This window comes from Accipiter gentilis, chromosome W (genome assembly GCF_929443795.1).
Source record: "Accipiter gentilis chromosome W, bAccGen1.1, whole genome shotgun sequence".
Classification (NCBI taxonomy): domain Eukaryota; kingdom Metazoa; phylum Chordata; class Aves; order Accipitriformes; family Accipitridae; genus Astur; species Astur gentilis.
The window spans coordinates 30,612,064-30,636,419 of NC_064918.1; the positions used below are offsets into that span (position 1 = coordinate 30,612,064).

A 24,356-nucleotide genomic window follows, 5' to 3' on the forward strand; every position below is an offset into this window, starting at 1 on the left:
TCTGGCCAGATCTGTCGTTATCTCAACCCTTCGTGCGCCAAGTTGGGCGCCAAAAAGGACTGTCGTGGTTTCAGCCCAGCCGGTAACAAAGGACCACGCAGCCGCTCGCTCACTCCTCCGCCCCCCTCCGGTGGGATGGGGAGGAGACGGAGGAGAGAAAAGAAAAAAATCCTGGAACCTCGAGGGTTGAGATAAAGGCAGTTTACTGGGACAACACAAAGAAATTACAACAACAACGGTACTACTGAAAGAGTATACAAAAAGAGTGATGCACAGTGCAACTGCTCACCACCCAGGACCCGACGCTCCTACGCTTCCCCTACCGAAAGTCGAGAGCCACCCCCGGCCAGCTCCACATTTATATACTGAGGATGATGTCACATGGTATGGAATAGCTCCTTGGCTAGTTCAGGTCAGCTGCCCCGGCTATGCCCCCACCTCCCAGGTTCCTGTAAAAATTAACTCTATCCCAGCTGAACCCAGGACACCAACAAAGCTAAAACTTCTTTGACGTTAATCGTTGTGACCTTGATAAGTATAATAATGCTTGTAAATGCTTTCACTCCTAGTTGACCAATCAAAAACCGAGGGCAGAGATCTGCTAATATTTGGGGGTGGAAAAATGACACTCGTCCTTGACAGCAAGATAATTTCACGTGTCCACCTAACCAACCTTGTAAAATTGTAAGATTGAAATTTGGGATTAACTTTACTATGTACTCTCCCATCGGAACTAATAATCAAATGGGATTTCAAGGTCAGGTTATGGTACTATGTGCACAATGGACTAATTTGACGATTGAAACTAATGTTAGTGTAAAATGTTGCTTAAATTTGGGAATAGGAACCTTACAACAAATATGGAATTGCCCTAAGGGAAATGATTCCTTCCAAATTAAGGGAAACAGTACTCTTCAACTAATTTATAATGCTACCTGGGATTCGATAATGTGTGGAAATGCATCGGAAATTAAAAATTCCAGTGCCTGGGGAGACATGGTGAATATGTTAAATCCCAAACCTATTGTCAGGACAGAACAAATTCAAAGGTTGCCTTCAACTTGTATCAATGTGGCACATCAATGACAGAAACATATTTTACACTTTAATATCACATTCCCTAAAACACCATCCTGTAGAGTTAAAAGGGCATAGTATGATACTCTTCTGGGAGGTGTTGGAACGGGTGTTGGATTGTTGAATTTGGTAGATTCAGAGATGATTAGAAATAAAATTAGTCGAACTGGACGTGATGTAGGACAATCCATCCGAATACAGGCCGATTGGATGCCTACAACTTTAATCCCACAATTCTTGACCCTAAATTATGATGACAGGTTTTTGCAATTGTTTAACCGGACTGTAATTACCTCTACGCAAATTGACAAAAATATTTCTAGTCTGTTTAATTGGACAGTCTGTACTATGCAGACCATATACCAAATTCAACAGAATGATAGGGTACAATCGTATCTGATGAGCAACAATGAATGGATGTGGAGGCAATTATTTGGAAAATGGATTAATCAGGACCATTGGCTCAAACCCTACCCACAATATGTAAAATGCGTAGATGATTGGTGCATAGGAAAAGTAATTTATTACAATGTGACCAAACCTGAAATAATGTGTAGATTTATAAACCTGCCCTCACTGTTCTTGCATGAATATTGGATTCCGCAATTTCAAGGAAATTTTATAGACATGCAAAATAAGACACACGACTTAACTCTGTGTGAGTCTACCATAGATGGAATGGTTTGTAGTCAACAGTCTACACAATGGGAACCCTGCTTTTTGGAACAAACAATTAACGCATGCAAATGGACAATCTTGCCAGTCACGGAGTTGGAAATGTTTATTGAGGTTAATGCTAGGCATGTGTGCCTTGTAACAAATGATAAAAGAAGTGTAAAGGAATTTGGACTGCAAACACTGTTTGTAGGATGTCTAAGAAAGCTGAGCCATCTGTTTTGGAAAAATGCTACTTGTACTTTCCTTGCTATGTCAGAAGAACAACTAGCTTTATTTTGGCATTATGAATCCCTGAATGTAAGTAAAGTCAGGATCTCATTAGAAAAGCTAAACCAAATTTTGAATCAAACAAACCAGTTTAAAAATTATGTACAAAACCAAAATAAGACTTTACATGAATCCTTAGTGAAAACTATCATAATGCAAAATGAATTAAAAGAAATTTCTGGGCAAATTGAATCAGAAAGAGCTTATCATTGGTGGGATATTTTTGTAGGTTACTCTCCATCAGCCACAAAGGTACTAGATGTATTGATCCATCCTTTACTTGTGTTATTAATAATAATTATAGTCCTGACAATAGTGAATTTTATCTTCTGGTACAAATTAAGAACCTTCACTAAAAGGATTTGGGCATTACCTGCAATAGTCAAACATGAACAATATGAACTTTTGCAAAAGAATTTGCAAGCATATTGAAAAGGGGGGGGGGGGGAATTGAAAGCAAGCTGCTGAATCTTGTATAATGTAATTAAGTTTCTTTTGAAGTTTACTTTGAAAAAATCACTCCCAAGACCCTTTGACATATGTACTAATACTAATCAATAATCTATTGTTTAAAAGTAGAATGTTTAGATTATACTATAACAAAAAACTAGTTAGGTTTTGTAATTGATCAGTGTAGAAGGTATAGAATGAATAATTACAAACAGGATGTTCTCATGATATGGGGAACCAAAACCCACAGATGTGCAAACAGATGTCAACCATAAAAAGAACAAAGAGAAGTAAAACCTTGATGTAAGCAGTAATGAACAACGCATGCGTCAAGAGCTGCCAACAAGAAAAGTTCAACTACAGGACAAGCGCTGAAGATGATACGACCACCAGATGAAGTAAACAACCACCGGAGAGGCTGTGATTTTTCGAAGAGGACACTAGATGGCAGCAAAGACCATGAAATAAAAGACTGTGACATATTTCTTGGAATAGGTGGGTTTATGTAAAATATTTCCAGGAAAATAATATGAATATGTAACAACTTTGTAAATATAACTTGTTTGAAATCATCGTTTCGTTGGAGCAGTTGTGGTGGACCAATCCCCAGTGCTGCCTAGCACTGCTAAAAAAGAATACCTGCATAACAGTATCATCAAAGTGCTGTTGAGTCATGTTTCTTCATCTCAGGGACATAGCCAGGACAGCTGACCCCAACTGACCGAAGAGATATTCCATACCATATGACGTCATGCTCAGCAATAAAAGCTAAGAGAAAGCAGGAGAGGAGGGGACATTCGTTATTTAAGGCGTTTGTCTTCCAGAGAAACCACTACACATACTGAGGCCCTACTTTCCAGGAAGTGGCTGGACATCGCCTGCTGATGGGAAGCTGAGAATAAATCTTTTTGTTTTCATTTGCTTCCACATGCGGACTTTGCTTTTTCTTCATTAAACTGCCTTTATCTCAATCCACGAGGTTTTTTCATCTTTTCTCCCCCTCTGTCCTGATGAGGAGGGGGAGAGACACAGTAACTTGGTGGGCACCTGGCAGCCAGCCAAGGTCAACCCACCACACTACCTGTGGGAAAATAATGGAAGACTGGCGAGGAGGATTGTAAACACGCTCAAGTGACTTGCAGCTGGGGTGTAGAAAAACACATATATCATACTAATCGTTGTTTAGTCTCGTGTGCTTGACAAGTAGAACATCTGTGTTTATCTAAAACACAGGCCTGTCATAGACTCAGAGGCACCCTGTCAAACATACTTGAGATTCCTGCCCTGCTGTGGGAAAGATCAAAGCACTGTGGGAAAGATCAAAGCACAGTGGTAAAATACACCTGCACAAATCCTTGAAAAGCAGGTGAAAACAGCAGGTTCGGAGATCCTCAAGCAAGGACCAAGCTCTGTGGTGGCTGTGTTCGTGCTTGTGTGCCTCTGCCCAGGTGCTGCTTTGGGCAATCCCCTGGTTCGTGAGGTAACGAAAATAAATTTACTCTTTGCATTTCATCTGTGGTTTTGTGGTTGTTCCTGCATCCTGCCTGTGTCGGCTCACGCACTACCATTGTGAAATTGTTCTTTAAACACACAATGCTTAAATTTCTGGGTACCCTAAAGAAACACATGCGTGAGAAGGATGTATTTATACACTCACTGACTTTTCAGAAATGAAAGGCACAGGCTCTCTCTTGATTGAATGGCTTTATTGCCATTTACCAACATGCTTATTAGATTATGACTATTTTCCCTATGGCACAGAGCAGAACAGATGAAGTATGAAAAAGTGATGTAACTTCATACTAAGAAAGGGATTCATCCACCCTGCCCTTAAAGTAACAGAACTATGTCGATTCACTTGAATGGACTTTGGATGAGGACCTTTTAAAAAAAGAATTCTTGACTGAAATAATAAGTAAATTTAAAACCAAAAAGACATTTGTTTGTGAAGAACAAAGAAAGCAAGAAACCCTTTTCTTCAAAGGAGTATTCTACTCAAGGGAGTAAATCACTCACTGTTAATTCTACATATGTGATCATGTACTGGCTCCCTTTTCCAGACATTGCCACTTCTTCATTCTGAATAGTGCTTTCTTGTGTGAACAGTCTTTCTGTATTGGAAATAGCAGTATCTGACACATATTTTGTAAGAAGATTTCTTTGAGATAAATGGTGATATCAATTGTGGTATTAGCACCATTCTATTACTAGTAAATTATAAGTATCTTGTTTCCCATGAAATTTAAAAGAATATCTTGCCGATCTCACATTTTGCTTGATGTTTGTGGTAGGTTGATCATGGCTGGCTGCCAGACCCCACCCAGCTGCTCTTTCACTCTTTCATGCCCCCTCCTCAGCAGGACAGGGGGAGAAAATAAAATGGAAAAGCTCATGGGTCGAGATAAAGACAGGGAGATCACTCATGATTTACTGTCATGGGCAAAACAGACTTGACTTGGGGATGATTAATTTAATTTATTGCCAATTAAAATAGGGATGGATGGGGAGAAAGACAAAAACTAAATACAACTTCCCCCCCCCCCCCCCGAACCCCTTCTTCCCAGGCTCAACTTCAACTCCTTCATTCCTGACTCCTCTACCTCCTCCTCCCCCACCCACCCCAAGCAGTGCAAGGGGGATTAGGGAATGGAGGGTTGCGATCAGTTTGTCTCTGCTGCTCCTTCCTCCTCACGCTTTTCCCCTGGGTCCTGTGCCCAGGGTTCAGTCCTTCAGAATAAACCTGCTCCAGCATGGGTCCTCCACTGGCCGCAGTTCCTGTCAGGAAATATCCACATACTCTAGCATGGGGTTCTCCACTGGCTGCAGTGTGGATATCTGCTCCAGTGTGGTCTGCTCCACAGGCTGCAGGGGCAATACCTATTCCACTGTGGTCTCTTCCACAGGCTGCAGGAGAATCTCTTGGCAAGGGCAATGTGCTCATGAAGCTCAGGGTAGAATGTAGACAGTGACTGACCACAATTGTTGCAAAGGAAGCTGAACTTAACACAAAGTGGCCTTTGTTCTGGATGAACAACTACATCAGCTGAGTGAATCAACTGGCTGTGTAACTGTCCCTAAGTTAATCAGAAGAATGGAAATATATGTCTTCCCTGAGTTAGCAAGACCGGGGGGGGGGGGGGGGGGGAGAGAGATATACATGGTTCAACCCAATATAGAGTATAAAAAATGAACAACAAACAAAAATAACTTTGAAGGAAACAGGCTTGAGCTGGTTTCAAGCCACATATATCTTCCCAGCAATTGGGGATGCCCGGCATTGTGATGGTGAGCATATTATAGAGACAAGTCCCAAACTAGAATTGATGGGGGAAAGGGACACCAACAGGATTGCAGTAGGTAAGCCAAGGGTTGGCATGGCATCAGCCTGAAGAAGAGAAGGCTTTGGGGGGGGGACCTAACAGTAGTCTTCCAGTACCTACAAGGAGGCTATCAAGAAGGTGGAGCCAGGCTCTTCACAGTGATGCATGGTGGGAGGACAGGAGACAAAGAGCATAAGTGGAACCAAGAGGCTCTGACTGGATAGAAGGAGAAACTTTTTCACTATGAGGATGGGCAAGCATGGGATCAAGGAGCCCAGAGAGGTTGTACAGTCCCCATCCTTGGAGGTTTTCAAGAACAGACTGGATAAAGTCCTGAGCAACCTGGTCTAACCTCATAGCTGATCCTGCTTTGAGCAGATTGGACTAGAGACCTCCTGAGGTTTCTTCCAACTGCAATTTTACTATGATCCTACATTAAGGAAAATTAAGTTCTGTTGTGTTCTCTTCCTCTCCAGAATGCCTGTGAAATACTTAACTAGGTTCAGTAGTAGAGAAATATATTTTGTTATCTGCAGTTTGCAGCTGAGACAGCTGCTGCCTTTGCAGATGTAAGGAAAACACGTAAGATCTTTGTTATCACAAGGAGCTAGTGGCCTTGGACAAAGGTCTGGCAACATGTTTAGTGCTAGTTTGCTCTAAGGAAGGGACATAAAACCAGCACATGATGGAATAAAAGTGGGGAAGCCCCTGTCAGCTTGAGCCTCGATACAGACAGGACTATGCAGCACACTGTACACCAGAAGAGAGATCCATCTGATGCCATCACCTTGGGGCTCCTGGTATCGGAAGGGACGTTAAGACACCATCTAATTCAATTACTATCATCAGTTCCATATAGCTTCTGGTTCTGTGTCAATAAACAACCTCTTTTGCTCACATCCTGGATGTGGTGTGTAGTTTCCTTGAATCCTCCCTGTCTGCCCAATAGCTAGACAAAACAGTAGATAACCTGAGGATGAAACACAAGTGTTCCAGACAGTAGTACTAGGGCCAAGAAAGAGCTTCCATGAGCTGATCTATTGCTCATTTTTTTACTAATACTTATCCCACTGTATACTACAACAGACTTAGACTTCACTATTTCATAATTAGAGCCTACAAGAAAAAATAGCTAGTGTTGCATAACAGCTAGTTTGCCTGTGTCAGCAACTGCAGGTAGGCTCTATGAGAACTAGTTATACCAACTCATTTACTTGGGTTAGTCAAACTATTATTCTAAAATGCATTCCAAACTCTGTGTGCAATCAGCATAATGCAGCAGAGGACCAAGTAAACAATAGAAGATTGGGCTCAAGGAGCATACAAATAATAGATCCCTGTAAAAACATGTGAAACAAATATTTATACTGATATTTGAGGTACAGACTCTCCCTTGAAATGGCTCAGCTACAGAGTACATGTTTATGGACAGAGCTGCTATAGAAGCAGCAAGTTTGAAAAGTTTGGTAGAAATTTTGGATTGCAGAGGCTCTGACACCAGGCTTGTTCTGGGAATAGCATTTGGACCTAAGATTCTAAAACAGAAGGCTTTTAAAAATCTTCCTATTTCTCAGTACTTAAGTTGATAATTTCAGAAACCATTCACTTAATAAAAAGAGTTTTAGTTTAGCAGTGTATGAAATACTGGCCAAAACATGACTGACTTACAAGTGCTTGGCTCTTGACTGTGATCAAGCTTTTTGTTGAAAGCAGAGTCTCATCCCACCCACTATACCTGAAGGTCCCCTTTTGTTCTCTTCATCTAATACTTTTCACTCCATTACAGAGCTAGCTTTAAAAAAATAGTTAAAAAAAATTAGCTACTTTAAACTAAAGAAGTCTTTAAAATGAAAAGTTTCTCAGTGACCATAAAACCCAAAGATCATATTGTAAGCAATTGTTAGTTATATGGGGTGAGGTGGGTTAACCCTGGCTGGACACCAGGTGCCCACCAAAGCCACTCTATGACTCCCCCCTCCTCAGCTGGACAGGGGAGAGAAAATATAACAAAGGGCTCATGGGTTGAGATAAGGACAGGGAGAGATCACTCAACCAATTACCATCACGGGCAAAACAGACTCAACTTGGGGAAAATTAATTTATTGCCAATCAACCAGAGTAGGGTAATGAGAAATAAAACCAAATCTCAAAACACCTTCCCTCCACCACTCCCTTCTTCCCGGGCACAGCTTCACTCCCGGATTCCCTACCTACCCCACCCCAGCGGCGCAGGGGGACGGGGAATGGGGTTTACGGTCAGTTCATCACACGTTATCTCTGACGCTTTGTCCTCTTCAGGGGCAGGACTCCTCACACTCTTCCCCTGATCCAGCGTGGGGTCCCTCCCACGGGAGACAGTCCTCCACGAACTTCTCCAATGTGGGTCCTTCTCACTGGCTGCAGTTCTTCACGAACTGCTCCAGCATGGGTCCCTTCCATGGCGTGCAGTCCTTCAGGAGCACACTGCTCCAGCGTGGGTCCCCCGTGGGGTCACAAGTCCTGCCAGAAAACCTGCTCTGTGGGCTCCTCTCTCCACAGATCCGCAGGTCCTGCCAGGAGCCTGCTCCAGCATGGGCTTCCCATGGGGTCACAGCCTCCTTCGGGAACCCACCTGCTCCGGCGTGGGGTCCTCCACGGGCTGCAGGTGGATATCTGCTCCACCATGGACCTCCATGGGCTGCAGGGGGACATCCTGCCTCACCATGGTCTTCACCACGGGCTGCAGGGGAATCTCTGCTCTGGCACCTGGAGCACCTCCTCCCCCTCCTTCTTCACTGACCTTGGTGTCTGCAAGGTTGTTTCCCTTACATGTTCTCACTCCTCTCTCCGGCTGCCATTTCTGTGCCCATCGCAATTTTTTTCTCTTCTTAAATATGTTATCACAGAGGCGCTACCACTATCACTGATTGGCTCAGCCTTGGCCGGCCGCAGGTCTGTCTTAGAGCCGGCTGGTATTGGCTCTGTCAGACATAGGGGAAACTTCTAGCAGCTTCTCACAGAAGCCACCCCTGTAACCCCCCTGCTACCAAAACCTTGCCACAAAAACCCAATACAGGGGAGGAGGGGAACAACACACAAGATTTTTTTATGAAAGCAAAATGTGTCATTTAAATCCTCTTAGAAGAGGTAGAAAGCCAGTGTTTTAATTGATGCCATCCAGATCTGCAGTACTGATGTCATACCAATTTATTGCTATTAATGATAAAACCAGATTTAAGAGCATAAGAGATTCCACCAGAAATCTAGCACTTATTGTAAACATTGTATTTATGTAATTTCTTTTTCATACTTTAATTCCCAAATTCATGAAAGGCAAATTTAGTAGCATAAACCACATCCAGTTTCACATTTGGCAATGAGAACCCCATTCTTCATAGACAACCAAAAACCTAGCAGCACATTTTCAAACATTTCAAACAAGTATTTCCGGATTACCCTCCCTCCAAATCCTCCCCTCACTCAAAGCACCAAAAATAAAGTGCAATACCCATAAAAATGTGTCAAGAAAATAGCCACATTCTTTTCTTTGTAATAAAAAAAGAGTACTTTTCCTCAGTCTTAACAGTGCTATACTGTGTCCATCATTTTGGGTTCTTCATCTTTTTGTAGCATTGAGTTTAAGTTGCAGACACTTCTGTTTATGCAACCTTGTAGATCATTTGCATCCTGCAACAAATGAAGAATTGAAAGCTTAATCTCAATACATACATACACTTACAGAGAACTAAGTCAAGCTCTTTATTTTGTCTGTCTTGAGATAAGTTTGTAATAAAATATAGTTTGTTAAAAAAACAAACCCAGACAATATTATCATAATGTGAATGTCAAGAAGCTTCTTTAAATTTAGCTAGCATACTATCACCTTATTGTGCATTTACTTAGGGTTCAGTTACCAGATCTTACCAAACAGGTACCTTGACCGAATTTATTTCCAAGTACATTAAATTGTGTCTCTTTCCCCAACATCCAGCTTTTAAAAGCCTTTAAAATTTTCTCTTCAGCCCAAGATGTGATCATCACTAACACTGAAACCAAAGACCCCAGTGTTCCAAGATAAAGATAAAAACAAGGGCAGACTATCATAACACAGTGTAAATTTTCCTTAGACTTGACTACCTGTAGGTTTCCATTAATGGGATCAGTAATTTTCAGTTGAAAGCTCATTTCGCCTCCTGTGATACAAAATATATTTAATTCTAGCACCTGAACAGGTTAATGATGCAGTTTTCCATTTAGCACAATTATTCAAGGGCACTGAACTAACATATGCCTTTTGATACTATAAATTGTGAGAGCTTTGAGAAACAATCTTGTGTATTGATAATAGTACACGTTAGAACTGACAGTGCTCTAAGTATAGAGAGGCCTATTCCTAGATCTCAAAAAGTACATCTTCTCAAGAGTGTAGCAAAAATCTATTCCTAATAGAGTTGTTATATGCATTTCTGGAAATAAAAAGCCTACCTGTGACAAAGACTCCAGTCCTTCTACAATACCAGTATAGACACTAGGATTCTGTACTGACATAGCTTGAAACCCTTGAGACTGTGAACAGATTCTCACTCTTGATTTGAATGCTTCAAGCTCAGTTTTAAAAGCTTCCAAATAGCCTTCTTCCCCTGCCTGTAAAAAGAAGAGTGAAATATTTTTCATCTCAGCCAGATTTACTTCTAGTTGTAAGCATACATACTGCTGAGGGAAAATAACGGAAGATTGGCGAGGAGGATTGTAAACACGCTCAAGTGACTTGCAGCTGGGGTGTAGAAAAACACATATATCATACTAATCGTTGTTTAGTCTCGTGTGCTTGACAAGTAGAACATCTGTGTTTATCTAAAACACAGGCCTGTCATAGACTCAGAGGCACCCTGTCAAACATGCTTGAGATTCCTGCCCTGCTGTGGGAAAGATCAAAGCACAGTGGTAAAATACACCTGCACAAATCCTTGAAAAGCAGGTGAAAACAGCAGGTTTGGAGATCCTCAAGCAAGGACCAAGCTCTGTGGTGGCTGTGTTCGTGCTTGTGTGCCTCCGCCCAGGTGCTGCTTTGGGGATCCCCTGGTTCGTGAGGTAACAAAAATAAATTTACTCTTTGCATTTCATCTGTGGTTTTGTGGTTGTTCCTGTGCCCTGTCTGTGCTGACTCACACAACTGCTAAAAAGAAATTCTGCAGTAATGCATATTATACTCATTGAAGGATAATGGTTTGGACAAGTCAATAACAATATTAGCACCAGTCAGCTTAAAAAGAAGATTCAGGTATGTTGGTTTTTGTTGGTTTGTTTTGTTTTAAAGAGAGACTTTAACATTTGATGAGTATAGGAACTGAGTTATTCATTCATCTGAGAACATGTAAGAACAAAACAAATATAATTTTAACCCTTCCTTTATTCCATCTCAGAAGCCAATACCCTTAAGAGAAAAGGTACTCATGGCAGCACTCAATTCAAAAGCAAAGCATGAATCAAAGTGGGTGTCAACTGAAGTCCTTATGGCAGCATTAAGATCAGCATGACTTGATTCTTCAGTGTTGTATAACTTAATATAGAACCTGCATCAAACTGCAGCTTCAGTCTTCACATGTCTCTCTCCCTCTCCCTCTCAGCGTTCCAGAGCTAACTATGACTGACTAAAGAGAAACAGACTCCAAATTGGGCCCTGCCATGAACTGCATAGAGAGGCATTATGATAAGTGAAATAGGACACTCAGTCCTTAGACACATTCATGTTTGCTGCTGTAATTTAGGTGGCACTTCACTACTCCACACTCCTGTAGTTCCCATGCTATGTTCTGCTTTCCCTCTGGCCTAACAAGAATCCATGGAACTTCCATTCTCAGGATCAGAATTACACAAAACATTCATCCTAGAATGAACTGCCAACAAAACAACACTTCCCCATAAGCTTGATTCAGTCAGTAACATTTTTAACCTCCAACTGTCAGGAAGAAAGCTCCTTCAGAACACTGATCCCTTGCAAGGGTATCAAGAGTTTCTCTCAGTGTTATACAAGTTCTGACTTACTTTGGCTTTTTGGAAAAATAGACGAAAACAGCCTCTTGGATCCACATTACAACTTCTGGCTATTTCTATAATAAACTGCATCACAACTGCTTGGTGTGCTATTTGTTCCATCAGAGCTCTTTTCTGAAAAGAGAAATTATATAATTACAGAAAATATCTTTAAAAGTATAACTCCATCTAAAATTCAGCAACATCTTTGCATTTGATTCCTAAAGAGAAAAGAACTGATGCTGACAGAAGCAAAGGGACTGTTAATTAGCTGAGACTAGATCTAATGTGGCAATGTGTTTTGGAGGCTTCCTTCAATAAGATAACATGGACATGGGAACACGGGGACAAGAGTAACTAAATGGCTCATCAATTTGGACAGCTTTTCTGTAGTGTAACTGGGAAACTGCATACTTTTAAGCAGTTTAAAGGTCTTGCTAGTACCTGTTCAGCTTCTAGATGAAAACACCATAAGATGAGATATTTAGCTGTTTCTTCACATACAAGATACGGGTGGTCAGACAAAAATCTTTGACTGTCATCCCATCTGCCCAGCATACCTGATTAAAAAAAACCCAATGGCATGAATTAACACATTCAATATGGAGAAGTGATTTAATGCAGTGAAGACGTTATTCAAATTTACATACTACTACAATCACCTTCACACTTCATTGTTACCTCAGAAGAACAGCATGCAAATAAAACTGAACTCAATTTTTTTGTTGTTTTTAAAACACCTCCCAATGCTGAAAGAGCATTACCAATAAGGTATGCTCAGACTGTAAAGATACTGAAATATAGTTAGCTGCTACTGTTAAGATCTTATTTTTATTGTATCTCGGGCAGTGTTAAAAACAGATTAACTGTAAATGGTTTTCATATACTGTAACAAAGTAGTATCTATACCTATTTGTTAAGAATTTGATAGTATAACTAAGTTGATGGATGGAGATTTACAATCAGTGATTTTTGACAGAAAAGTTCTTTAAGTGCTTGCAAGTAAGACAAATAGAAATGAAAGCATAATCATATTCTAAAATGAATATGCTTCTGACATGGTTTGCTAGGTTTTAGGAAACACAAAGCTATTTTTATAATCAAGTTCAAGCATTAAGGTCAAAACAGGAGACCCAACTCAGTGGTTGAAAGTTAACTAGAAGACTGAATTGTAGTAAATAGCATGAAACTACCTTCATGGAAAAAGCTGGAAATTGAAAGTTAGAACTCAAAATTCAAGAAGTGAGATCACCCCCCCCCCCATTGTCCTTCATATGAGTTAATTGCCCTAATATACATATTAGTGATATTTTACTGCTTGCCAGTACTAGATACATAGTTTTACCCTTCTATCACTCATATAAATATATCTTTAAAAATAAAAGATTGGTTCCATCTCTACATACTCTTAACAGCTGTTTTGCAGATATTTACCTTTTATCATTCATCCCCCTCATGGATTAACAGACAGCAAAACCCCAGCTATTTATAGGAGGCAGGTACAGACAGTCCCAGGCATTTTTACATGCAGGAATTGCATCTCCTATCATTTCCCATGGAACATCAGAAAAAGTTGCTAGAATTTTAATTTTCATGACTTGAAAAACTTTTTCAGTTCTATGTTGACTCAAGTTCTCACTGATCATAGGAACCAACAGGCTTCTGCGATTTACAGTTTCCTTTACTTTGAAATGGTTATTTGTTACAATGCCACATCTCCTGTCCTGAGAAACAAGAATCTAGATGCTCTCCTTGCTAGCTGTTTCATTTGTTAGCATCCATTTTGCATAAAAATAATAATAATGAAAAAAATAAATAGACCTACACAAATTCTACAGGAGGTTAAACTGCAAAATGTTGGAAGCAACATACTTACCAAAGTATCTAATCTTTTGTTCATGCTTCTGTATAAATGATTTGGATATATCTTCATCGTCTACTTCTTTTCTTTTATATTGACTAATAAAACTCTAAAGATGAGAAAAAACTATCATAGAATCTCCACATATACCTTTTTTGAACTATAGGATTATTTTAATTTATTACTATTTAAAGGGCAATGTTCTAGTTTTAAGCATAGCCCAGCAAACACATATGTACCCAACACTTAATGTACCCAAGAAGGTTATTTACCAAAACACAGCTCGTCTAATTAATAATAGGGTGAAAAATGCCTTATCATATTCTTCTTCTGAGCAATAATCTACCTCAAAGTTCTACACACTAGTAGGAACTTACTGATCTATAAACAATGAGAAACATCTACACCATCTAGCCCTGATGAAGCTAACTCAGCGGAATTATGAAAAACGATGCATTAACAGTTCATATTCAAGTTAAGTGCTGAAAACAAAACTGGCATTTACTATGAAGACAGTCTGTGCTAAAATAATCTGTATTAAGAAATTCACATTAGAGGCAAATTGTGCATGTTCAAATGTGAGAATTTGGCATAACAAAGAAGCAAACTTCACGTGAAGAACTATTGCTCATCCTTGTTTTTGGCAACAGTTGCTATAAGGGACAAATATAAGTTCTGATTCCCAATTAAAGGAGAAGTGTCATACACATTTGTGATATCAATGCAACATGTCCCCTTTAATAGGGCAAAATAAGAAAGAAAAACATTCAACACATTAAAATAAGCACTATATTAGATATAGAAAACACTCAATATGAGAAATAAATGGAATAAAGAAAAGGCTTATAATTGTTTTCATACGCATTTATACATGTCATACCTTATTAAATACCTCCTTACTAAAAGAATCTGTATTCCATAGATTCTGTCTTTCCCTCTGTATTAGCACTTCTTCTTTTCTTCTCCACTCTTCCTCTCTATGTCTCAGTTCTGAAGCTTCAGTCTGTGCTTTAGCATATTCCTGATCCATGGATTCTGAATTATGCAGTGCTAAACTACCAAGTTTCTGCTGGGCTTCTGCTAGATTCCATTTGGATTCTACAGAGCTCTTCACAAACTCTTTTTGGTTTTGACAGATTAATTCAATCCCTTGACCATAGGTCTGTGTGGAAAACAAAACATGCTGTTTATGGAAGGAAAACTGATAGAATTTATGAAGCATATAGAAACAGAACGCTTTGACTCCCAAATAGAACAATGAGATGGAAGGCATCTTAAAAGCAATATTACTCACAACAGTGACTAAACATGATACTGTGCAGCTAGATGATTTTTAAAGGAAACTTCTACTTCAAGCTTTCTAAACTTAATTGAAAGATATTTACAGAATCACGGATCAAGTATTGTCACCAGTAATACAATCCTCAGACTGCATATCATCTTTTGTAGATGAAAGGATTTTCCTCATTCCTCTCTGGCTATCTTTATTCTGCAAAATTAACAATAGCCAAAATAGCAGAATACTTGTAAGACATACTTCTGAGAAGAAAGCATCTGCTTTATGATGTCAAATCATAACAATAGAGTAACTATTACTACCTACCGTCCAGCATGGATTAATATTACTGTGGTGGGTTGACCTTGGCTGGCTGCCAGGTGCCCACCAAGCCACTCACTCATTCCCCCTCCTCAGCAGGACAAGGGAAGAAAATAAGATGAAAAAAATCTCGTGGGTCGAGATAAAGACAGGAAGATTGCTCACCAATTACCGTCATGGGCAAAACAGACTCAACTTGGAGAAGATTAATTTAATTTATTGCCAATTAAAAATAGAGTAAGATGGTGAGAAACAAAGACAAAACTGAAGACACATTCCCCTCCCCCTTCCCAAGCTCAACTTCACTCTATTGTTCCTGACTCTTCTGTCTCCTCCTCCCTGTCCTGAGCGGCGATGGGGCAATGGGGAATGGGGGTTGCAGTCAGTTTGTAACAGTTCCTCTCTGGCGCTCCTTCCTCCTCACGCTTTTCCCCTGCTCCAGCGTGGGGTCCTTCCCACGGGCTGCATTTCTTCAAGAACTGCTCCAGTATGGTTCTGTTCAATGGGGTACAGTCCTTCAGGAAAAGACTGCTCAAACATGGGTCCCCCATGAGCTGCAGCTCCTGCCAGGACCCTGCTCCAGCATGGACTCTCCACCGGCTGCAACTTCCTTCAGAGCACATCCACCTGCTCCAGTACGGTGTCCTCCATGGGCTGCATCCAGCATGGTCCTCTCCATGAGCTGCAGGGAATACCTGCTCTGGCATGTGGTCCTCTCCATGGGTTGCTGGGGGACAACCTGCATCATGGTCTTCTCCACGGGCTGCAGGGGAATCTCTGCTCTGGTGCCTGGAGCACCTCCTCCTCCTCTTTCTTCTCTGACCTTGATGTCTTCAAGGTTGTTTCTCTCACATTTTTTCCTTGCTCCTCTCTCTCACAACTGCTACACAGTAATTTTTTGCCCTTTCTTAAATATGTTTTCACAGAGGTGCCACCAGCTTCGCTGATTGGCTCAGCTTTGGCCTGCAGTGGGTCCATTTTGGAGTTGGCTGGAACTGGCTCTGTCTGACATGAGGGCAGCCCCTGGTTTCTTCTCACAGAGGCCACTCCTGCAGCCCTCCTGCTACCAAAATCTTGCCACATAAACCCAATACAATTACTCAATGCATGTCCTAGCATCTTAGCCTGGACTATCAGTGAAAGTGGAATTTAAGCTATGAATTAGTTGAGGCACAACATAAGCATCTCTTTCCTTCTACTAAATATATTGAGAGGGTCACTAACAGCTAGGAGATAGAAGTGATTTCTTAAACCACAGAATTTATATTGCTTACAGATGTAGACTAGAAAATCAGCAATTTAAGATTTTTTTCTCTCTCTAAACCATCTACAAGCTACAAAGGGGATGCAGGCTCTCTCTTCACAAAGAGCCACGTGGACAAGACAAGGGGCAATGGGTACAAATTACACTGGGAGAGATTTCATCTCGATACAAGAAAGAAATTTTTTACAGTGAGAAAAATCAACCACTGGTACAATCTCCCCAGGGATGCATTAGAGTCCCCAACACTGGAAGTTTTCAAGATGCGATGGACAGGGTGCTAGATAATCTCATCTAGGCTCCCTTTCCCATGATAGGTTGGACCACATGATCTTTTGAGGTTCCTTCCAACCTGGGCTGTTCTATAATTCTATGATCTGTTCTGCCCTCCCACCAGAAGTGAGAAATAAAATGTGTGTATTAGCTTCTCAGCCTTCCAGTGCAATATTCTGAAGTTAGTGATGGTGACCATCTTCAGCAGAGGGATAGGAAGGACACTAAGTTGTGAGAGCTTATCTGGAGGAAACTTCGAATCATAGAATCATAGAATCGTTTAGGTTGGGAAAGACCTTTAAGATCATTGAGTCCTACCGTCAACCTAACACCACCATGCCCACTAAACCATGTCCTGAAGTGCCACATCTACGTGTTTTTTGAACACCTCCAGGGATGGTGACTCAACCACTTCCCTAGGCAGCCTGTTCCAATGCCTGACAACCCTTTCGGTGAAGAAATTTTTACTAATATCCAATCTAAACCTCCCCTGCCGCAACTTGAGGCCATTTCCTCTCGTCCGATCTCCAGCCACCTGGCAGAAGAGACCAGCACCCACCTCACTACAACCTCCTTTCAGGTAGATGTAGACAGCGATAAGATCTCCCCTCAGCCTCCTTTTTGCCAGACTAAACAACCCCAGTTCCCTCAGCCGCTCCTCATAAGACTTGTGCTCCAGGCCATTCACCACCTTCATTGCCCTTCTCTGGACACGCTCCAGCACCTCAATGTCTTTCCTGTAGTGAGGGGCCCAAAACTGAACACAGTACTCGAGGTGTGGCCTCACCAGTGCCGAATACAGGGGAACAATCACTTCCCTGCTCCTGCTGGCCACACTATTTCTGATACAGGCCAGGATGCCGTTGGCCGCCTTGGCCACCTGGGCACACTGCCGGCTCATATTCAGCCGGCTGTCAACCAGCACCCCCAGGTCTTTCTCTGCCAGGCAGCTTTCCAGCCACTCTTCCCCAAGCCTGTAGCGTTGCATGGGATTGTTGTGACTGAAGTGCGGGACCCAGCACTTGGCCTTGTTGAACCTCATACAATTGGCCTCGGCCCATCCATGCAGCCTGTCCAGATCCCTCTATAGAGCCTTCCTACCCTCGAGCAGATCAACCCTCCCTCCCAACTTAGTGTCATCTGCAAACTGACTGAGGGTGCACTCAATCCCCTCGTCCAATCATTATTAAAGATATTAAAGAGAACTTGCCCCAAAACTGAGCCCTGGGGAACACCATTCGTGACCCCCAGCCAACTGGATTTGACTCCATTCACCACAACCCTCTGGGCTCGGCCATCCAGCCAGTTTTTTTACCCAGTGAAGAGTACACTTGTCTAAGCCATGGGCCGCCAGCTTCTCAAGGAGTATGCCAGGAGAGACAGTGTCAAAGGCCTTACTGAAGTCCAGGTAAACAACATCCACAGCCTTCCCCTCATCCACTAGGTGGGTCATCAGGTCATAGAAGGAGATCAGGTTGGTCAAGCAGGGCCTGCCTTTCATGAACCCATGCTGGCTGGGCCTGATCCCCTGGTTGTCCTGCACATGCCATGTGAGCGCACTCAAGATGAACCGCTCCATAATCTTCCTCAGAACCAAGGTCAGGCTGACAGGCCTGTAGTTCCCCGGGTCCTCCCGCCGACCCTTCTTGTAAATGGGCATCACATTGGCAAGCCTCCAGTCATCTGGGACCTCCCCTGTTGACCAGGACTGCTGATAAATGATGGAGAGTGGCTTAGCAAGCTCCTCCGCCAGCTCCCTCAGTACTCTCAGATGGATCCCATCTGGTCCCATAGATATGTGAGTGTCCAGATGGCGTAGTAGGTCACTATTTGCTCCTGGATTATGGGGGGTATATTCTGCTCTCTGTCCTTGCCATCCAGCTCAGGGGGCTGAGTACCCTGAGGATAACTGCTCTCACTATTAAAGACTGAGGCAAAGAAGGCATTAAGTATCTCAGCCTTTTCCTCATCTCTGGTGGCAATGTTCCCCTCTGTATCGAATAAAGGATAGATATTCTCTCCTTGGCTCTCTTTTTATTGTTAATTGTCCTGGGTTCAGCTGGGATAGAGTTAATTTTTACAGGAACCTGGGAGGTGGGGGGCATAGCCGGGGCAGCTTACCTGAACTAGCCAAGGAGCTATTCCATACCATGTGACATCATGCTTAGTATATAAATGGGGAGCGGGCCGGGGGGGTGCTCTTGGCTTTCGGTGGGGGAAGTCACGGAGCCTCGGGTCCTGGGTGGTGAGCAGTTGCACTGTGCATCAATCTTTTTGTATACTCTTTCAGTAGTACCGTTCTTGTTGTAGTAATTTCTTTGTGTTGTCCCAGTAAACTGCCTTATCTCAGCCCTCGAGGTTCCAGTTTCGTTTTCTTTTCTCTTCTCCGTGTCCTCCCCATCCCACCGGAGGGGGGCGGAGGAGTGAGTGAGCGGCTGCGTGGTCCTTTGTTACCGGCTGGGCTGAAACCACGACAGTCCTTTTTGGCGTCCAGCGTGGCGCATGAAGGGCTGAGATAACGACAGATCTGGCCAGAGCGTGTTGAAACAAATTTGTCATACGCATTTCTTAGATAAATAGATGTTAGTCACAATGTTGTTTCATTTGTTTACATGGTGGCATTTTGTAAGCTCTTATATGCTCTATGTATTGCCTGTAGTTGCGTATCTCATCTCTGGGAGAGTGATGGGGATTATCATTTTGCTGTACTGGGCAATGTCGACTTGTGAAATGATTACATCACTGGTCATGAGGTTAAGCTGGTATTTGTATGAGGCAGTGATATCATTTCCATACTTTGGGCACCTTCTGTCAGATTTTATTGGTAATTACACCCCATCCATGGGGAAGTTAGGGGGGGACACTTCCCCCTGTCTGTTCGCCTCCTTTTTCTCCTTCCGACTAATTACAACAGCTTTCGAGAATTTAGAATATCCTTGGGATGCGCAAGTCAGTGTGCTGTTAGTGCTATGTCAGTGAATATGTTTCAGGTCTTGTTTAGGGCTACAAAAAGGCTCTTTAAGAGGACCACCCAGAGATCTGCCCCAAAGTTGGATATTCGTGGGTGGCATGGCATGTGGGAGGATGTGTGCAGGTATCTAGAGAACTTCTCACCTCCAGTGGCTTGGAAGTTCACTCCCAAACAACTACAGAACCCTCATGAAGTGGTAGAATATTTGAAAGACAAATGCTGTGGCTATCCCAGAGACACACAACTCACTACACTGTGCTGGGCCCTGGCCAGTATCTACCAAACACTGCTTGATATTAGGCAGCACCCTCGGGGGAAAAGGGGGAAAAGATGGAAAACAGGACAACAGGCACCGTGGCTGCCCCTACCCCGGTGACAGATACTGCAGCCAAACCAGAGAACCAACCTGTGCCAGTATCAGTCGCCCCTGTACAGAAAAAGAAACACACAAAGAAATCAGTTCGCTTAGTGAGAGATGAAAATGAACCAGGGTCATTGCGAGAACAGGAGGAAGAGGCAGAACCTGAAATAATTACCCGATCTCTATCCCTGAGTGAGTTGTGTGACATGCAAAAAGATATTAGCCGCCACCCAGGTGAGCACATTGTTACCTGGCTGCTCCGATGCTGGGATAGTGGGGCTAGTAGTGTGGAATTAGAGGGTAAGGAAGCCAAGCAGTTGGGATCTCTGTCTAGGGAAGGGGGCATCGACAAGGCGATTGGGAGAAAAACACAAGTCCTCAGCCTCTGGAGGCAACTTCTGTTAGGTGTAAAGGAAAAATACCCCTTCAGAGATGAAGTTACATGTCACCAAGGCAAGTGGACCACCATGGAGAGAGGTATCCAGTACCTGAGGGAATTAGCCGTGCTGGAGGTGATTTATAATGCTCCAGAAAATGCGCAGTCACCCACAGATCCAGATGAAGTCCAATGCACACAACCCATGTGGCGGAAGTTTCTACGAAGTGCGCCACCAACCTATGTCAAGTCATTGGCAGTAATGTCCTGGAAAGAAGGCTATGAACAAACGGTGGATGAATTGGCTGTCCAACTCCGGCAATACGAAGGAAGTCTCTCTTCCTCCCTACGGGCCTGTGTCTCAGCTGTAGAGGAATTATCCCGAGAGTTCCAGCAATTCAAAGTGGATCTGTCCTCCTCCTCACCTGTACAGGCCCGCATCGCAGTTATTGGGAGTAAGCGTTCCTCTGCCCAAGAGAGAGGAGAGAGAAAGTACACACGAGGGGCTAACCTGTGGTTTTACCTGTGTGACCATGGAGAGGACATGAGGAAGTGGGATGGAAAACCTACCTCAGTCTTGGATGCACGGGTACAGGAGTTGCGAGAAAAAGCAACCAGAAAAGAGGATTCTTTTTGGAAAACTGCTGCTCCAGTTTCCCGTTAGCAGTCCCCCAGGCAGAGTAGAAGGTCTGATCTCATTTCTGATCCTCTTGAAGGGACTTCTGATTCACGTGTGCAGAAAGTGAGTAACGGATATTCTAACCAGGATTAGAGGGGCCCTGCCTCCAGCCAGGTGGAGGAGAGGGACAACTGAGTCTACTGGACAGTGTGGATTCGATGGCCTGGCACATCAGACCCCCAGGAATATAAGGCTCTAGTAGACACTGGTGCACAATGTACCCTAATGCCATCAAGTTATAAAGGGGCAGAACTCATCTGTACCTTTGGTGTGACAGGGGGATCCCAAGAGCTAACCGTATTGGAAGCTGAAATGAGTCTAACCGGGAACGAGTGGCACAAACACCCCATTGCAACTGGCCCAGGGGCCCCGTGCATCCTGGGTATAGATTATCACAGGAGGGGGTATTTCAAGGACCCAAAAGGGTACTCTTGGGCCTTTGGTATAGCTGCATTGGAGACGGAGGAGATTGAGCAGCTGTCTACCCTGCCGGGTCTCTCCCAAGAACATTCGGTTGTGGGGTTGCTGAAGGTTGAAGAACAACAGGTGCCAAATGCTACCACGACGGTGCTCCGGCGGCAATATCGCACCAACCGAGACTCCCTGATCCCCATCCATAAGCTGATTTGCCAATTGGAGAGCCAAGGAGTGATCAGCAAGACTCACTCACCCTTTAATAGTCCCATATGGCCCATGTGGAAATCTAATGGGGAATGGAGACTAACAGTAGATTATCGTGGGCTCAATGAAGTCACGCCACCGCTGAGCGCTGCTGTGCCAGATATGTTAGAGCTTCACTATGAACTGGAATCAAAGGCAGCTAAGTGGTATGCCACACTTGACATTGCTAATGCATTTTTCTCCATTCCCTTGGCAGTGGAGTGCAGGCCACAGTTTGCTTTCACTTGGAGGGGCGTCCAGTACACCTGGAATCGACTGCCCCAGGGGTGGAAACACAGCTCCACCATTTGCCATGAACTGATCCAGGCTGCACTAGAAAAAGGTGAAGCTCCAGAGCACCTGCAATATATTGATGACATCATCGTATGGGGCAACACGGCAGAGTTGTTTTTGAGAAAGGGAAAAAAATAATTCAAATCCTTTTGAAGGCTGGTTTTGCCATAAAAGAAAGTAAGGTCAAGAGACCTGCGCAGGAGATCCAGTTCTTAGGAGTAAAATGGCAAGACGGGCATAATCAGATCCCTGAGAACGTGATCAACAAAATAGCAGCTATGTCCTCACCGACTAATAAAAAGGAAACACAGTCTTGCTTAGGTGTTGTGGGTTTTTTGAGAATGCATATTCCAAATTACAGTCAAATTGTAAGTCCTCTCTACCAAGTGCTGCGGAAGAAGAACGATTTTAAATGGGGGCCTGAGCAACAACAAGCCTTTGAACAAATTAAGCGGGAGATTGTTCATGCAGTAGCTCTTGGGCCAGTCCGGACAGGACAAGATATTAAAAATGTGCTCTACACTGCGGCTGGGGAGAATGGCCCTACCTGGAGCCTTTGGCAGAAAGCACCTGGGGAGACCCGAGGCCGACCTCTGGGGTTTTGGAGTCGGGGATATCGAGGATCCGAGGCTTGCTATACTCCAACTGAAAAAGACATACTGGCAGCATATGAAGGAATTTGAGCTGCCTCAGAAGTGGTTGGTACTGAAACACAGCTCCTCTTAGCACTCCGACTGCCAGTGCTGGGCTGGATGTTCAAAGGGAAAGTTTCCTCTACAAATCACGCGACTGACGCCACGTGCAGTAAGTGGGTTGCACTGATCACACAGCGGGCTCGCATAAGAAACCCCAGTCGCCCAGGAATGTTAGAAGTGATCACGGACTGGCCAGAAGGCAAAGATTTTGGAATGTCGCCAGAGGAGGAGGTGACACGGGCTGAAGAGGCCCTGCTGTATAATAAACTGCCAGAAAATGAGAGGCAATATGCCCTGTTCACTGACGGGTCCTGTTGCATTGTGGGAAAACATCGGAGGTGGAAGGCTGCTGTATGGAGTCCTACACAACTAGTCGCAGAAAACGCTGAAGGAGAAGGCGAATCGAGTCAGTTTGCAGAGGTGAAAGCCATCCAGCTAGCGTTAGACATTGCTGAAAGAGAAAAGTGGCCAGTGCTCTATCTCTATACTGACTCATGGATGGTGGCAAATGCCCTATGGCGGTGGCTACAGCAATGGAAGCAGGGCAATTGCCAGCGCAGAGGTAAACCCATCTGTGCTGCTGCACTGTGGCAAGATATCGCTGTTCGGATAGAGAAGCTAGTGGTAAAAGTACGTCACGTAGATGCTCATGTACCCAAGAGTCGAGCCACTGAAGGACATCAAAACAACCAGCAGGAGGATCAGGCCGCCAAGATTGAAGTGTCTCAGGTGGACCTGGACTGGCAACGTAGGGGTGAGCTATTTATGACACAGTGGGCCCACGATACCTCAGGCCATCAGGGAAGAGATGCAACATATAGATGGGCTCGAGATCGAGGGGTGGACTTGACCATAGACACTATCGCACAGGTCATCCATGAATGTGAAAGATGTGCTGCAATTAAGCAAGCCAAGCGGCAAAAACCCCTGTCGCATGGAGGGCGATGGCTGAAATATAAACAGTGGGAGGCCTGGCAGATTGACTATATCACACTCCCACGAACACGCCAAGGCAAGTGCCATGTGCTTACAATGGTAGAAGCAACCACTGGATGGCTGGAAACATACCCTGTGTCCCATGCCACTGCCCAGAACACTATCCTGGGCCTTGAAGAGAAAATTTTATGGCAACACGGCACCCCAGAAAGAATCGAGTCGGACAACGGGACTCACTTCCGAAACAACCTCATAGACACCTGGGCCAAAGAACATGGCATTGAGTGGGTATATCACATCCATTATCACACACCGGCCTCCGGAAAAATCGAACGATACAATGGACTGCTGAAAACTACATTGAGAGCGATGGGGGGTGGAACTTTCAAGCATTGGGATACACATTTAACAAAGGCCACCTGGTTAGTTAATACTAGAGGATCCGCCAATCGGGCTGGCCCCGCCCAACCAAGAGTTCCACATACTGTAGAAGGGGATAAAGTCCCTGTAGTGCGCATGAGGAGCATGTTAGGAAAGACAGTCTGGGTTAGTCCTCCCTCAAGCAGAGGCAAACCCATTCAAGGGGTT

The 24,356-nt window shown here is 43.5% G+C and overlaps 1 protein-coding gene across 3 annotated transcripts in view; it reads right to left on the reverse strand.

Annotated features, from left to right (window-relative positions):
• Window positions 1-8,960: 8,960 nt before the first annotated feature.
• LOC126035476 (hsp90 co-chaperone Cdc37-like 1) overlaps window positions 8,961-24,356 on the reverse strand; it is a 36,437-nt gene continuing 21,041 nt past the window's right edge. For 2 of the 3 annotated variants that reach the window (XM_049794111.1, XM_049794108.1), the window contains 5 exons: window positions 14,546-14,827; window positions 13,681-13,774; window positions 12,249-12,364; window positions 11,817-11,939; window positions 9,487-10,415 (listed from right to left, as the gene is read on the reverse strand). In XM_049794111.1, coding sequence (XP_049650068.1) covers window positions 10,143-10,415; window positions 11,817-11,939; window positions 12,249-12,364; window positions 13,681-13,774; window positions 14,546-14,827 — 888 coding nt within the window. In that variant the 3' untranslated portion in view covers window positions 9,487-10,142. Of the gene's footprint in view, window positions 9,459-9,486; window positions 10,416-11,816; window positions 11,940-12,248; window positions 12,365-13,680; window positions 13,775-14,545; window positions 14,828-24,356 lie in introns of those variants that run through there. The other variant, XM_049794110.1, reaches the window with a different exon arrangement.